At 37.9% G+C, this 15,191-nt stretch overlaps 1 protein-coding gene across 2 annotated transcripts in view; it reads left to right on the top strand.

Moving 5' to 3' along the window:
* Angpt1 (angiopoietin 1) overlaps positions 1–15,191 on the top strand; it is a 228,653-nt gene that overhangs the window by 189,353 nt on the left and 24,109 nt on the right. For both annotated transcript variants that reach the window (XM_051202540.1, XM_051202539.1), the window contains exon 7: positions 6,305–6,471. In XM_051202540.1, the coding sequence (XP_051058497.1) occupies positions 6,305–6,471 (167 nt within the window). The remainder of the gene's footprint in view (positions 1–6,304; positions 6,472–15,191) is intronic.

Here is a 15,191-nt window from a genome sequence, read left to right as displayed (position 1 = left end):
TCTGTGGGCTGCCTCTTTCCAATGAAGTTTTCCAAAATTTTGTATTATTGTCATGAACCCAAGAAATTAAAAAAAAATCTTTTTGATATATAAGTCCCTTCCATTAGGGAGGTTTCTCAGTACTTGAGTCCCAACATAGGCTTTAGCCCTAAGGAAGACTTTAGAGCTTTGTTGTCTCTTCACCCTTCCTCAGGAGGAAATCCAGCAAATCTGGTTTACACACTTGTAAAGACATTTACTGTTGAGAGGGAAGTCTGAGGTATTTCTTCTAATGTGGCACTTAGGGACTATGGGGACACCACACTCACCAACAATTCTTCTGCAAATAGCCAGTGAACCAGAGAATCCCAGCAACTTCTCTAAGTGGCAGCTTTATGACAGGCAGTCACTAATTCCCTGGGGACAAATGGTTTGTTTTGAAGACAATTATCCCTATAAGCAGAGCTTCCTATTGAAACAAACATTTCCTTGAGAGCACCCAGGTACTTTCTGGGAATTCCTCTTTCTTGGAAGAGTTTAAAAGCATCTTTTATCATGAATTTCTTCATGCCCATATTGAAAAAATACACAAGATACTAAAATTCTTGAAATCAAATTTTCTTCCCAACTTTCTTGGGATTGGCGTCTTAACCATAGAAGGAGATACTTCTAACATGAGCTCTAACTGGGGAGAACAAAAAGAAAAAATAAGGAAAGAAAAGAAAACCTTTGGAAAACCAGCCTTATCTGCTTTCTTTAATAATTTGTATGAAAGAAAGATGAAGCCCATAGGATACAAGGATTGTGTCTGGTTTCAATTTTGTTTCTTCTATAAAAAGTCAACACTTCCTGTGAGTATTATCAGACAAAACAAATAAAGTATCAGAGACAATTATTTTATTAACTTGGAAAAAGTACAAGCTGAAATTGAACAGTTCTTCAGGTTTTGGCAAAATTAATGAATATTGGTCCTTTCCTCTCCCTGTATTTTAAAAGTGTAATGTGACTCTTGAGGCCAATTTGAAGTCAGCATTGTTTTCATTTAAATTCCACTGTTCCCCCTTTTGTTAAACTACTGGAAGGCAAATGAAATTAACCAGTAGTTAACCTGATTCATGGCATCGAAGTTCTTTATGCAATTATGATTAACATAACTGACATAACTGAAGAATGCTCATTTGTGTATGGGATAGAATCCTTGCATTTTATTTGCAACAGAAGAATCTATTCCTTTTACTGGTATTTATTTATCTCCACCTCCTTAACATCAGAGTAGAACCCTGCATATGAATTTCATTTCTTTGTTTTTTCATGTTTTGTACTGGGTACTTAAAATGTTGACATGCGATAAGTTATTATATCCAAAATAAATAAACTGGTCTTGACCTACACACTTACTATATTTTATGCATAAATTTGATATTTTTTTTCTGTTAGTCCCACAGTCAAAAGTTGCCTTCTGGTATAGAGACCATGATACAGATGTGGCTTTATGCCTCCCTTATGTAGATATTTTTACCTGATTAATATATTGTTTCTAGCTTATACATAGTTATTTGATGTTGTATTTATATGAATTTCCACCTACACTGAGTGGAACTGTTTAACTACACTGGTCTTTTCGTCCACTTCAGACATTCTGAACTACATATGCTTGGGGAGAGTACCTTATCTGTATTGATAAGTAATACCCCCGTTTTGTCTGATATTAACTCCCAAGTACAAGAAACCATCAAAACTTTCGATTAGTTATTATTGTGTGTATATGAACTTAAAATTTCCTCTCCTAGATCCTAAAGTACATGAGCTATATGGGAAGAGGAAGATGTGGAGAAACTGGGTCAAAGGGGGAAAAAAGGAAACAGGTACTCTTCCAAAGAGACACGTCTCTTTGTTGACTTAAAAAGACAGCTCTGACCTCAGAGGGGATAAGAGATGGTTTGTTTGGCTTGGGATCCATGACTTGGGAACACAGATTTAGGTTAGTTACCCCAAATTCCATGTTCCACCATGAAAACTCATCAATCAGACACAGTATGAACACATTCATAGGAGCATCTAAGCAGAGGGTGAGTCTACTGTAGGTCTGAGATGCTGTCTTACTTAGCATTGTTAGCCCTCTGATTGGTGGAGTCTAGGGCTTTGTTAAGTTAATGCATTCTAAGATGGTTTTACCGATTAGTCACAGGGCATTAGGTGAAACAGAAATGGGCAAGGAATGGCTATTTGGAAGGCTAAAGATGGCTAAGATAAACTGTAATTAGCCTCTGGGCCTCCAACACCATAAGCTCCCCACAATCACTAATGTTGTACTCAGTAAATAAGCCTTGCAAAGGGTTCAGCCTGAAGATTTAGCTTCATTCTGGGATCTTCAATTCACAGGCAAGCAGGAGGAACGATTGAGGAGGCGGCGATCGTTTCCTTTTGTGCCCATGTGCCACAATGAAGCCCCATTTGTGCAAACAGTTGGTTTTGCGTTCTCATTTCTTAATTGAGATCTTGGGTTAAAATAACATTTCTTCCTCAAAGCAACACCCAGCTTTATGTCTCAAAGCCTGTTGACTAATATACACATTAGTTTTCAGCCAACACAAGACTCTGGGATACTTAGATTGTACAGCATAGAAGAGAACCTGTCCCCTTCAAATAGCTTGCCATCTCACAGAGGAAAGTCAGGAAGCAAAACAAGACTGTGTAATGTGACAGAACTCAGTAGGTTTTTTTCTTAAGTGCTTTTCGTGTATGAACACTCAGATGCCTTAGCTAATTTTCATTCTTATAACAACACTGTGCATGGAAATATTCATCTCTTCTGCAGATGAGATCAAGTCTTTTAAGTAAGAGAAAGTTCCACTGAAAATGTGTGGTAAAGGACGATATCAGAGATATGGGGAGAGGTTCCTTAGTCTAAGCCCAAACTTTGTTCCCCACATCAGATACATGGATTTGCCTGATAAACTACCCAATGGCTTACTAATGTGGGAACCCATTTCCATTTCCCCTTTTCGGCACATCTGTCATCTTCATGATGGTGAAACAGTTGTTTCTGCTCCACTGCACTTGGCCACTAGACAGCTTCCTCCCTCCACTATCTCTGCAACAGCCAAACAGCCATATTGCTTCACTGCAGTTAAGCATTTTGCTCATTTAGACCGGCAAATTGCAGGGGTGAAGGGGGTGAAGTGTGTGAACTTAAAATTTGTTTTCTAGTGGCAAACTGTAGTGTTTTTCCATTCAGTTAGTTGCTTCCCCCCCCAAAAGAAAAAAATAAGGCAAGCATTTAGCAAGTAACACTTTTCCTCTCTGGTGTTCCTCCAGACCTACATGCTGAGAGGGAGCATGCACAGGCTTTTGAAGGAATGGCTCTCTTGTTTGTCCATTTTTGAGGCTCACCCGGGATCAATGCTCTTTCCCCTGGGGAAGCTGGAGAGTTTTATCCACACAACACTTTGAGCAGCATGGAAATATGTGACCTAAGACTTAACACTTCATCATTCCCAGTCTCTCTGCTCACATTTAATATGATCGCTGAAGCCCTGTTTCAATGCTGCATGGCACGGGGACTTGTCAAGTGGCTAGAGGGACAGCTCTGGCTGGTCTGAGCTGAAAATTGCAAAGGAAATTCCCAGTGCTCCTTCTTGTCTTTCAAGCAATTGCTGCAGTTGAAGAATGCTAACTCAGAGTTTCAGGCCCCTGTAGCTTTCCATTCTGTGCATGCAGGAAAACTTTGGACTTCTTAGCATGTGGGACTGGCTCCTGTGATATGCTGTAAAATCTTTAGCACATCCGAAAAATTGCGGATATTTTCTGCTACTGTGGTGCTTTCACTAACTGTGGCCTGAGGATCTTATGAGTAGTGAAGTAAAATATGAGGGCTGGGATTAAAATCCCTGAACCTGAATGTGAATCTGTATGTTGTGGCAAACCCTGGTAGTCCCAGCAGTGGGAGACCGAGACAGGAGGATCCTGGGGACTTACAGTCCAGCTGTTCTACCCAATGATGTAAGATCTGATTCAGCAAGAGACTCTGTTTCAATAAGTAAGGTGGAAAGTAGTAAGGCAGACACAATAAAAGAAGATATCAAATGTTAAACTCTGTCTTCCACATGAACTTGTGTGAAGGCTTTCACACACACACACACACACACACACACACACAGAGAGAGAGAGAGAGAGAGAGAGAGAGAGAGAGAGAGAGAGAGAGAGAGAGAGAGAGTGAGTCACTGGAGTACTAACTTTTAACAAACTGTGTATTTTCCTCTGAGTTATACAAGTAGTCATTAGGGAACTACATATACAATGTCATCCAGACGAATACTGAGCAGCTAGTCAAAAAATTAGTTAAGTCAGAGAATAACTTTGAAAATGTGAACACACATATTAACTTTAAATATAAAGCTGTGTGTGTGTGTGTGTGTGTGTGTGTGTGTAGCAAACTCTGGGTATTCTAGCATTTGTTCTAACCACTGAGTTGAAGCTCAGTGCACTATGATCTGCTGGTTTTGCAAAAGCAGACTCGACAGAAAGAGATTTGATAGCAAATACTGCTGGTTGTTTGGAAGTACCTCCATTGGCAGAGGCAATGGAATGAATTTAGATAATTATTGGTCATACTGAGCACCAGTATATTCTAAAAGGGAAATAGGGAACATTGATTCATTTCTTAGGTTTATTAATGGAGAAAGGTTAAGGAAACGTCTACTACACTTTAAATTTATATTTTATCATCTGTGTTGAGACAATTAGTGCTGCTGTAATTGTAATACTTGTTCACACTGCTAAGTAAAGATTAACCATCCATTAATACATGCCTTAATTAACCATGGTCAATTTCTTCATAAAACAACCATGTATACATCCTGTGATTACGGGACCTTGACCTTTTTATTTTTAATTTAAATTTGAAACAAGCTTGTTTTACATGTCAATCCCAGTTCCCTCTCCCTCCTCTCCTCTTTTGCACCACCCAACCCCCATCCCATCCCCTCTCTGCTCCCCAGGGAAGATGAGGCTTTCCATGGGGGGATATTCAAAGTCTGTCATATTTGGAGCAGGGCCTAAGGATCTGACCTTTTTAATGTTGGCATATGTAAGCACAGTTAGGGGATCTGTCCAGATGCAGAATTGCATAGAATGTTCTTACCAGACGTAGTCTGGAAGCTGACACTTTTATTTTTACCAGCTCTTGGTTGTATGGCTGAGATGCAGAATGTCAGTGCAACGTGCTCTAACGTTCTGCCACTCTGCATCCCTCCTTCCTTTCCTTCTCTCCTTTCAACAACTATAAACTTTAGTATTTGATGCTCTCTATGAGCCACTTCCTCATTAGTGTTTGTGAGTTCACAGATGCAGCATGATTTTTCTATTGCTAGGGGCTCAAAACAGCTTCAGTAGACTACTGTGTACATAAGACATTACACTGATCATCAGGTGTTACCAAGGAAGTACTTTCTCAACAACTGTGAAATGCCCCAAATATCTCTATCAGCAATTTCAGGCTCCTCCTTTGTCAATATCAATATCTTCAATATTAGGAATCAGCCTTGTGGGATCATCTCTCTCCCTCTCCCTCTCTCTCTCCCTCCCTCTCTCTCTCTCTCTCTCTCTCTCTCTCTCTCTCTCTCTCTCTCTCTCTCTCTCTCACACACACACACACACACACACACAAGAAAAAAAAACAACTATTTGAAATTTTGACAGAGCAGACTTAGCTGATGCCAAAGAAAACCATAAAGTCCCAGAGAGGTTCAGGTATGAAGTCAGCTCAGTTACTCACTAGCCCTTATTAGTTGTCCTTCTGCCTCCAAACTCAAATGTTTGCCAGTGAAGAACCTAAGTGATAACACCATTGCTTTCTAGACTTGACTATTAAAATTAGCCACGAGGCCACTAGAAGAACTGAATCATCTGTAAAATTATAGAGTAAGTAGGCTCCAATTAAAAACTATTAAATAGAAGGATACTGGTAACTTTCATTAGAACATATTCAAATTAAGTTTAAAATGTCAACTCAGTTTTAACATAAATGTCTAAAAGAAGTTTGAATTGAGAGTTATTTTTTGGTTAAACCTACTAACAAGATTAATTTAACCCAAGAATGTCAAACTAAAGAGGCTTTTTTTTTTGTGATAAGAACTAGACATCAACTTCATTGGAGAGAAAGTACACAGTAGAAGAGTACTGGAATAATTTAGGAATTGAAATGAAGTGTAAAAAGACAAACAAAGCTATCTTTAAATAATTTGTCCTTGTTTCTTAGAAAATAAATTTGATCGTGACCAAGTTCCCTCTGGAGTAACAAGTGCATGTGTCTCTTCTTTCCCAGGGTTTTGGGAATCCCTCTGGTGAATATTGGCTGGGGAATGAGTTTATTTTTGCCATCACCAGTCAGAGGCAGTACACGCTGAGGATTGAACTGATGGACTGGGAAGGGAACCGAGCCTACTCACAGTACGACAGATTCCACATAGGAAACGAGAAACAGAACTATAGGTAAGCTGCATTCAGAACTGCAACCAGCAGTCTTTGACCTTCCCAATGAGAAGCTTTAATTAAAAAGAAGAAGTAAGGTAGATACTGCCTGACGATGAAAATTCAGCTTGTTTGTATAAGCCTATGATGATGACCTAGAGAAAACCCTGAAAGGTATTCTCACAGGCTGCACTATTAGTCCTTTGTTATTAATTTATTTTATATTCTGACCGAAATTTCCCCTCCCCACCATCCCTATGCCACACCCCATCTGTCTGCCAATCCACCCCTCCATTCAGAAAAAAAGGAGACTTTGAGTGGATATCATCAAATCATGGCATATTGAGTTGCAGTAAGACTAAGAACCTTGCCTTGTATTATTAAGGCTGGGCAAGAGGATCCATTATGAGGAGTAGTAGGGTCCCAGAAGCCATTAAAAGAGTCAGAGACAGCTCCTGCTCCTACTGTTAGGAGTCCCACAAAAAGACCAAGCTATACAGCTGTTAGTACCTAGGTCAGTTCCATGAAGGCTCCCAGATTGTCAGTTCAGTTGATTCTGTGGTTTTTTTTTTTTTTTTTTTGTGATATCCTAGACCCTCTGGCTCCCTCCTCCCTTGGAGCCAGGCCTAATGTTTGGCTGTGTTTCCATCAGTGTCTGGATGAAGCCTCCCTGATGACCAATGGGAAAGGCACCAATTTATGAGAATGGTAGAATATTGTTAGGCATCATTACATTGAAATTTTTTCCTCTGCTCATGTTTGCTTCTATGCATGGTCTCTGCATAATCCAGCCTCTGGGTCCTGGCACTCCAGGCAGTGTGTGTGTGTATGTGTACGCAAGTGTGTGGGGGGTGACCCTCTCCTGTCATGGGTCTCAGAGATTGACACTTTGACATTGGTTCAGTCCAAGAGGAGAGTACATGTGACTCTGCTATAATTGCTATGATGCTGTGGTGGCTTCATATATCTAAGAATGTTACCATGATACCAGAAACTATGTGATTCAATGCCTTCTAATAGTCTACTCTTTCTAACAAAAGATCTGAAGGTTTTATTTCCTTTACTTTTATTAAATTTTAATTTTTTAAATTACCTCCAGTGTAACTAGAGGAAACCTTTATATTTCTAGTGATTCACATCAGAGGAGACTGCATTGTCAGGAGACTTTTTAAAATAACATAAAATGCAAAAATAAATCTAAATGATGAAGGCCATCCATAAATTAGCATGTGAAAATAGGCAAACTAAACTACTAATTTCAAATAGTTCTGATCCTCAATGAGCATTTCATAGCTTAGGAAAAATGAAAATTACTAAGCTATAGTAAATTTCTTCCACAAACATTTATTGTGTTATTATCACATTCTAAGATCAGGATTAGGCACTGGACATGCTCAGACCTTGTAGTCAGGCTCTGTGATGAGCAGCTTGTAAAAACCTAGTTAATGTTCCTTGAGACCAGCCTATTGTAGTTGGTGTCATTTCATCACACAGCATTATGGAACTCATCACACAACAGATCCTTAGTTGCAAAAATCATAACAGGTAAAGAGGAATAGCAATGACTTTTGAGTCTCAATATTCCCCATCTGTCATAACAGTAAACAGCAAACGGTGACACATGGCTGCATATAACTTGCAATGCTACCAAACAAAGCCTTGTAGTTTTTCCATCCAGTGAGCTGGCTGTGTCTAGGGAGATCAAGTATTTCTGATTAATGTTTGTCTTTTTGAGTTATAACAATCTTTGGGAACTAAATCTGAATCTTTTTTTTTAATGGCACAAATCATGTTTAGTATATTACATGTATTACATGATTAGAGTCTTGGAGATACAATAATCATTTTCTTAATAAATACTGATGTCACATAAGGGAGGTGAGGGATAGACCTAAGGTGGAGAAATTTTAGGGTGAGAACAAGGGGATGCTTTATGGCAGCTCCAGAAATGAAAGAGGAGACATTTATAAAATCAAAGGAATGTAAGAAGAAATGTTTCTAAAGAGGCCAGTATCTTGAGACTTTGTAACAAGAAAAACCACTGTAAAACACTGGGGGTACTCTTATGTAAACGTTTTGACCTGAAATTTGAAACTATATGAAACTTGGCTAATGTCAGACAGCTTGACAATAGAACTAGCAAGTAATTAGTCTAATCTTTTTCTAGGCTTCTGAAGAATTTGCCCTGGTTCCTTTCCAAAATGCTGCTCGGTTTGCTGTGGGCCATTGTGGTAGAGGGACTCGTGCATGTGTATGTGTGTGTGTGTGCATGCATGTGCAGTTGGGTGGTCTTTGGTGGATACAGTGAGGGCAATCTTGAGACAGCTGGCATCTGCAAAGCTTCTGGTGTCAAGCATTCATTACTCCTGTGTACTCTTACTCTGGTAGAGCTCACCACACTACCTTTATTAACTGCTCCTCTTTTGGGATCTATGGTTCTTTTACCCATATGTCTTTCACACATGTGATACAGAGCTATAGTAAAATATTGGGACTTCCTCGCTTTCGAACGGTCTTCAGTATAGGATTTCTTTCAAGTTCAAAACTTGAGAATCAGAATACCAAACTTGGACTGTGATTGAATTTAATACTTCTGGTTTTAAAGGGGAAAGAAGTGGAGGCTAGGAAGTACACTATTTTCTCAGAGATAGAGTGGCATTTTTTTTACCTTATCTTTCTCATGGTGGTTTCTCTGATAGTATTGCAATAACAAAGTGGGTAGTTCTGGCTTTATCTCTTACCATGACCGAACAAAAGCTAGATATGCCATAATTGCCTCTCAAAAAATTGAGTATAGGATTCTTGTTTTCATCGAATAGGAAATTAGGAAATTATGATGCATTAAATCAAAAACCTGATTTGGTAGCCAGTTAAGTATGCCACAGAAACTATACTCATCCTACTACCCAAGGACTAACAGTTTGAATGTAAAATGTTTCCCATCGGCTCTTCTGTTAGGATACTTGGCCTCAGGATGGTTGCTCTGGGTTAGAGTGTAGTAGAGCTTTCAGGAGGCCTCACTGGATGAAGTTAGTGACTCAACAATGGTTGTTGGGCTTTTACCCTAGCTCTACTTCCCATCTGCTCTCTGCATCCTGACTGTAGATACTATGTGACCAGCTACCTCAAATGACTGTTGCCATGCCTTCTCCTTCATGATAGACTGTAACACTTCATTTTGTGTGTACAGGTGTTTTGTCTGCATGTATGTTTGTGCATTCTATGCATGGCAGGCATCCAGGGAGGACAGAAAAGAGAATCAGATCCATAGGAATTGGAGTTACAGTTGGTTCTTAGCACCATATGGTTGCTGGAATGGAACCCAGGTCCTCTGCAAGATCAGTCAGTTCTCTTCATAACCAGTGAGCTATCCCTCCAGTCCTTGTAGTACTTCTTAAATGATAGTACAAAATAAACCCTCTTTTCCCTAAGCTGCTTTTATAAGGTGCTTTATCATAACAATGAGAAAAAAAGCCTATACCTCAGAAGAAAGGCTTATATAGAAAGCCAAGGGAGGCTTCTCTCCCTATTCATGTTTTGAATTAAATCCACAGGGTTTTCTTTTATAGATGCTGTTAAGAAATAGTACTTTCAATTCTCTGTTTCCCTTTCTACCCTCTAGCCTCTCCCAGTTACTTTCATTTGAACCCTCCACTCTCAAGTGGATTACTTTCAAAACAATATACTTGCAACATACACACATGTGTAGACACACACACGCACGCGCACACACACACACATATATATGTATATATATATGAACCTGTTGCACCTGTTTTTGCTGTTTGTGTATATAAGATCCCAAATTTGACTGCACTGAATAATCAGTAAAGGGGCTCATCCTTAGAAAAAGCTAACTCTCTTCCCAACAGTGAGTAGTGGCAAGCAGTTCTTAAAAATTTCATCCTGAAAATGCTTTTAGCTATCTATAGTCACCATCATTATTTTAAAAATGAAAACAGATCCTTGTGTCCTTGACATTTACTGATTAAAAGTAAGTGTTGCAAATGGACAGATTAGCTTAGAGATGTGCATATTATACACATGTTTCCATTTTATCCTCCAAGGAAACTTCAAATGATTTTCTCAGATGAAAATAAAATCCACAGAACCCAAGAGAACACAAAACAGAAAAAAATTAATAATGTAGAAGTGTCATGATAAACATACCATGTAGAATAGCACACAATCAATGTGAAATTATTAAACACCTCCCCTGGGGTGCTAGAATTATGCATGTCCTTATCATCTAACACCCAGGCTATTGTACAGTTTCTCTGCCTCAAGCTTTACTCTCTAATATTTCTTTCCCACTACAGCTGGAATCATTTTTCAATAGATATCATGTATGGTATTTATATCCTCTTTCATAGATGTGAACAATATTTTAATATCTTCAAGTGAAGTCTACCACTAATGCTTCCATGCATTTTGTCACTACTAACAAAACACTAGCTGATGCCACCAGCCTTCTATAATTCAATGCATTCCTCATTGTGACGATGTTTCAGTAACAGTTGTAAATTTTCTAAAACCTACATGCCTTGTTGGTACTATATCCATATCATGCATACACAAACCATTTTTATTATATGGATATGACTTCTAAAATTAAGATCTGTCCTAAGGGAGGATATTGTCCCCTAACCCTTCCCTAGCAAATGCTACAGTGTGCCAGTCCATTATTCCCTTGAGATCTGGGTCGTGCTTCCTAGCTGCTGGCATGTTAGAGAAGTAGCATCAGCTTCAAGCAGTCTGACACCAAATATTGCTGTGGCCAAGAGAAATCATATTACCCAAGGTCAATCCTCCTTTCGGTAGAAAATTATGATCAATGGCTACCCAACACAGGAGTGTGAAAACCCTCCTGTCCTCATTCAAGAACAAGAAATACAATGTCTTCTTTGTGCTTTGGTTGTAGGACTACCTCTCCAGCCACAGTGTCCTGATCCCTTTACTATGCCATAAAAACTAGGAAATACCTAGAAGCAGTCCCCCCATGGCACCCATACTGGTTTTCCAGAGAAGCATGTTACCTTCATTCTCAAGCCAATTTGGATTCTATGATTCTACTGGTTTGAATGGCTCTCTAGCATCTACATTCTATCATATCATTAATAAGAAGTCATTAACGAATTCTAGCCAGCATTCTTTATCTCTATATGCCATTCTTATTCTGTGTGTAGGAATAATTTCCATAAACACATAAGTTTATAACTGTTAGCAAAATTACCAAGAGTTGATAAACCATGTAAGTGCATGTGTGTATATACTATGTATCAGATGTTTTGTTTTCACATCAGAAAACCAGGGTCTAGCAATTTGTATAAAGTCACAGGAATGAGTATGGCTACAAGGAAGAATGTGAAGTTTGGTCTTATAACATATATATGTATGTATATATGTAATGACCATTCCACAATGAAGGACAGTTCATTTGCTCTCTTTTAATTAAATTAAATTTAATAAACACACCTAGTCTATGACAGCATGCTCCTTCTAATCTTGTTTTGTATTGCACACATTGTCTCTTCTCTTTCATTCTCAATATTTCCTTTCTCCTTCCTTTTACCCTTTCATCCTTCTTTTCTTTTCTTCCATTCTTTCTGTGCTTTGAGATAACATCTTACCCTGCCTGGTAGACTGACACTGGAACTTACTCTGTAGCCCACCATGACCTTAAACTAATATTGATCCTACCTTGGTCTCCTAAGGGCTGGACTACAGGTAGAAACCACCACATCCTGGTATGGGTCTCAACTTTCCAGTCTCGTAAATTAAGGTGTTTGTGAAGCTTTTTGAAGCTTAAAATTATCTTCTAGATTGGTACTTTTAAAAAGACTTCCTTTAATAGCTTGATATTTTTTTTTTGTCTGCATGTACATATGTACACATGTGAGCATCTGGTGTCTGCAGAGGTCATTAGAGTGTAACAGACACTCTGCAACTGGGGTTTATGGATGGTTATGAACCACCATGTGGATGCTGGGAACCAATCAAACCCAGCTTATGTGCAAGAGCAACAAGTGATCTTACCCAGTGAACCATCACTCCAGCTGTGGCCCTGCTTTAATCCATACATTTTATTTTATGGTTTTTGAATGACTTGATAAAAAATTGAATTTTTATGTCTCTAATAAATATTTAAGAGTTTCTCTCAGTTTAGGGATTAGAGTGGAGTGAGTGGCCTTTAACTTCTCATAAAATTTTGCTATCTCAAAACATGATTAAAAACAAATATACAACCATCAATACCACAATACATTCTACTTTCAAAATAACTGATCAATTCTGGAGTTGAAAAGATGTGTGCTCAGTGGAGTGGAAAGAAAACAATTCTATAATGAGAATCAGAGCTGTTCAGGCTCTGAAGAAATCTGGGTTCACTGTCTGTAAAACCAACATGAATATACTAGTTGTAGTTATGTGAGTAAACAAAACTATGATGCTTGCCATGGAAATTTCATTGAAATATATGCTTACTATGTGGCATGGTGAACAAGCCACAACAATGTATTCTGAACATGTTCACCTCCTCTTCCCCAACTCTTGATATATCTAGCACCTTCCTTACCTGACCAACTTTATGTCCTTTTTTTTTTTTTTTTTTTTTTTTTTTACTCCTTCAAGATCTATTAGTGCTGCCCAAATAATGCTGAATGCATCTACTGCTGGGGAATAGTATACTTATCAGGGATGATGCTCAGAGAGAGAACGGTATCTTCCTCTCTCAGAACCTAACAACTGTCAAAAACTACAAAGATAGAATTGGGATTGTGTGCCTCATTTCTCTGTCCATGATGGAATTTGGTTCAGCTTTGGCTTTCACAAGTTTTGTGCATGGTGTCCCAACCATGGCAAGTTCATATGAACAGCTGTCCTGCTGTATCTAGAAAATATTTCTATGTAGTCATCAACCATGTCTGGATCTTAACATTCTTTCTACCCCTCTTGCACAAAGATCTTTGCCACTTGATGGTGACTGTGGTGGTAGTGATGTTAGAATATATGTTCCTTTAATGCTAAGAACTCTACAGTCTGTTTTTCTATGCACCTTGGTCAGTTTAGGTCACTGTGTAATCATCATCTATTACAAATGATGGTTGAAGGTCTCATTGATCTATGGACATGAAGATAAGCAATTAAGAGTCCATTTAGTATTATGTCTGCTTATCTTCATAATAATAGGCTTTCTCCCAGTGTCCATTACCTGTCTGGATATATTATAAGCCTGATAATAGTGCTACAGTATTCAGACTTTAAAATTCAATTTATTTTGATGGAGGGTGGTGAGCAGATGGCTCAGTTGTTAAGAGCACTTGATGTTCTTCTGGAAGAACCAGGTTTGATTCCCAGTATCCCTACTATAGTTCACAACTATCTGAGGTTCTATTTCTACATGATCCAATGAGCTCTTCTGGACTCTGTGAGCACAAGGCACACACATGGTGCATAGACATACATGCAGACAAACATCCATACACATAAAAGTAATTATAATACTATAACCTGTCTTGACATCTGCCCTATTATCTTTAATATCTTCTTTGCTGCTTACTATTTACTTATTCATTATATGGATTCAGAATCTAAACCAGGTCCACTTATTGCATTGGCCATAACTACCTAAACACCTCCTATCTAGGGTATTTACTATTTATTAAAAGCTGGCCAAAAATTAATGTAAATTAGTAAAAAATTGTATTTTTAGGAAAATGATAATGTTAAAGATGTCAGTTATGTTTTTCAGGACATTTCTTGATTATTAGATTCAACTATGTCTAAATGATTTGTACATTTTACAGTCTCATTAAAGGTCTAAGTAAAATGATTTATGAAAAATCAGAGTTTCTAAAATTTATTTAACTAATTTGCTAAATACTTTTAGCTTTGATCCTTCTCTAGCTAACATCTTAAATGTTTGTGACACATCATTGAAAACTACTGTTTTGTGTTATTGTAACTTAAAAGTGTAATTTATTGCTATAAAACAAATTTAGTTTTGCTACTACTTTCAGGAAAGAACAACTAAATACTTTCTAATTTTAATGCGAAACATGACATTTTAAATCATATATTTTACCAGATAATTATTATTTTATAATTTTTCTTTCACGTCAGATTTTTTAAAAACTTGAACTTAGTTTTTGTTATATTTGTAGTTTGGACATCATTAGTAAATCTTATAGTATTACAGATAGCAAAATGAGTCCTTCTGCGTATAGTGGGAAACTTGATTTAAATCTGAAGATAGCATATAATACTTTATAATGTTTCTCTTGTCATGATATTGTTACACCATCTATAATTCATATGGGTGAATACTTACTTTTGTTATCTCCATGTTTGTGTAGTTACATGGTACTCAAGTCAGAACTGACTGACTGGTGTCTATCATAAGCTTTGTCTGGAAAAAAAGCCTATGTGAATAGAATAGGTGAATAAAATATTGAGAAAATTGTAGAGAAAGACTTAAATGATTTGGCCACTAAACACATCCTTTTTGTACCAGTTTTGTTTTTGATTGGGATCTTTTTTTCTGGAAGTGGTTTGATGTAGTTAATACTGCACTGGGAACTCAGAGACATGAACTCTAGACTTGGATCTGCAGTTGCTTTTCTCAATAACCTTGGACACTTTGCTTCACTTTTCCAAATCTCAGCTCCTCTGGAGTAAAATGAGGTAGAGCTGGAGTTCATTCCAAATCTACAAAACAAATTCAAATGTACTGAAAGAAGTCT

This window comes from Phodopus roborovskii, unplaced genomic scaffold (genome assembly GCF_943737965.1).
Source record: "Phodopus roborovskii unplaced genomic scaffold, PHOROB, whole genome shotgun sequence".
In the NCBI taxonomy this organism is placed as follows: domain Eukaryota; kingdom Metazoa; phylum Chordata; class Mammalia; order Rodentia; family Cricetidae; genus Phodopus; species Phodopus roborovskii.
The sequence above is the reverse complement of the archived record's forward strand: the minus strand, read 5'-3'. Positions and strand labels throughout refer to the sequence as shown.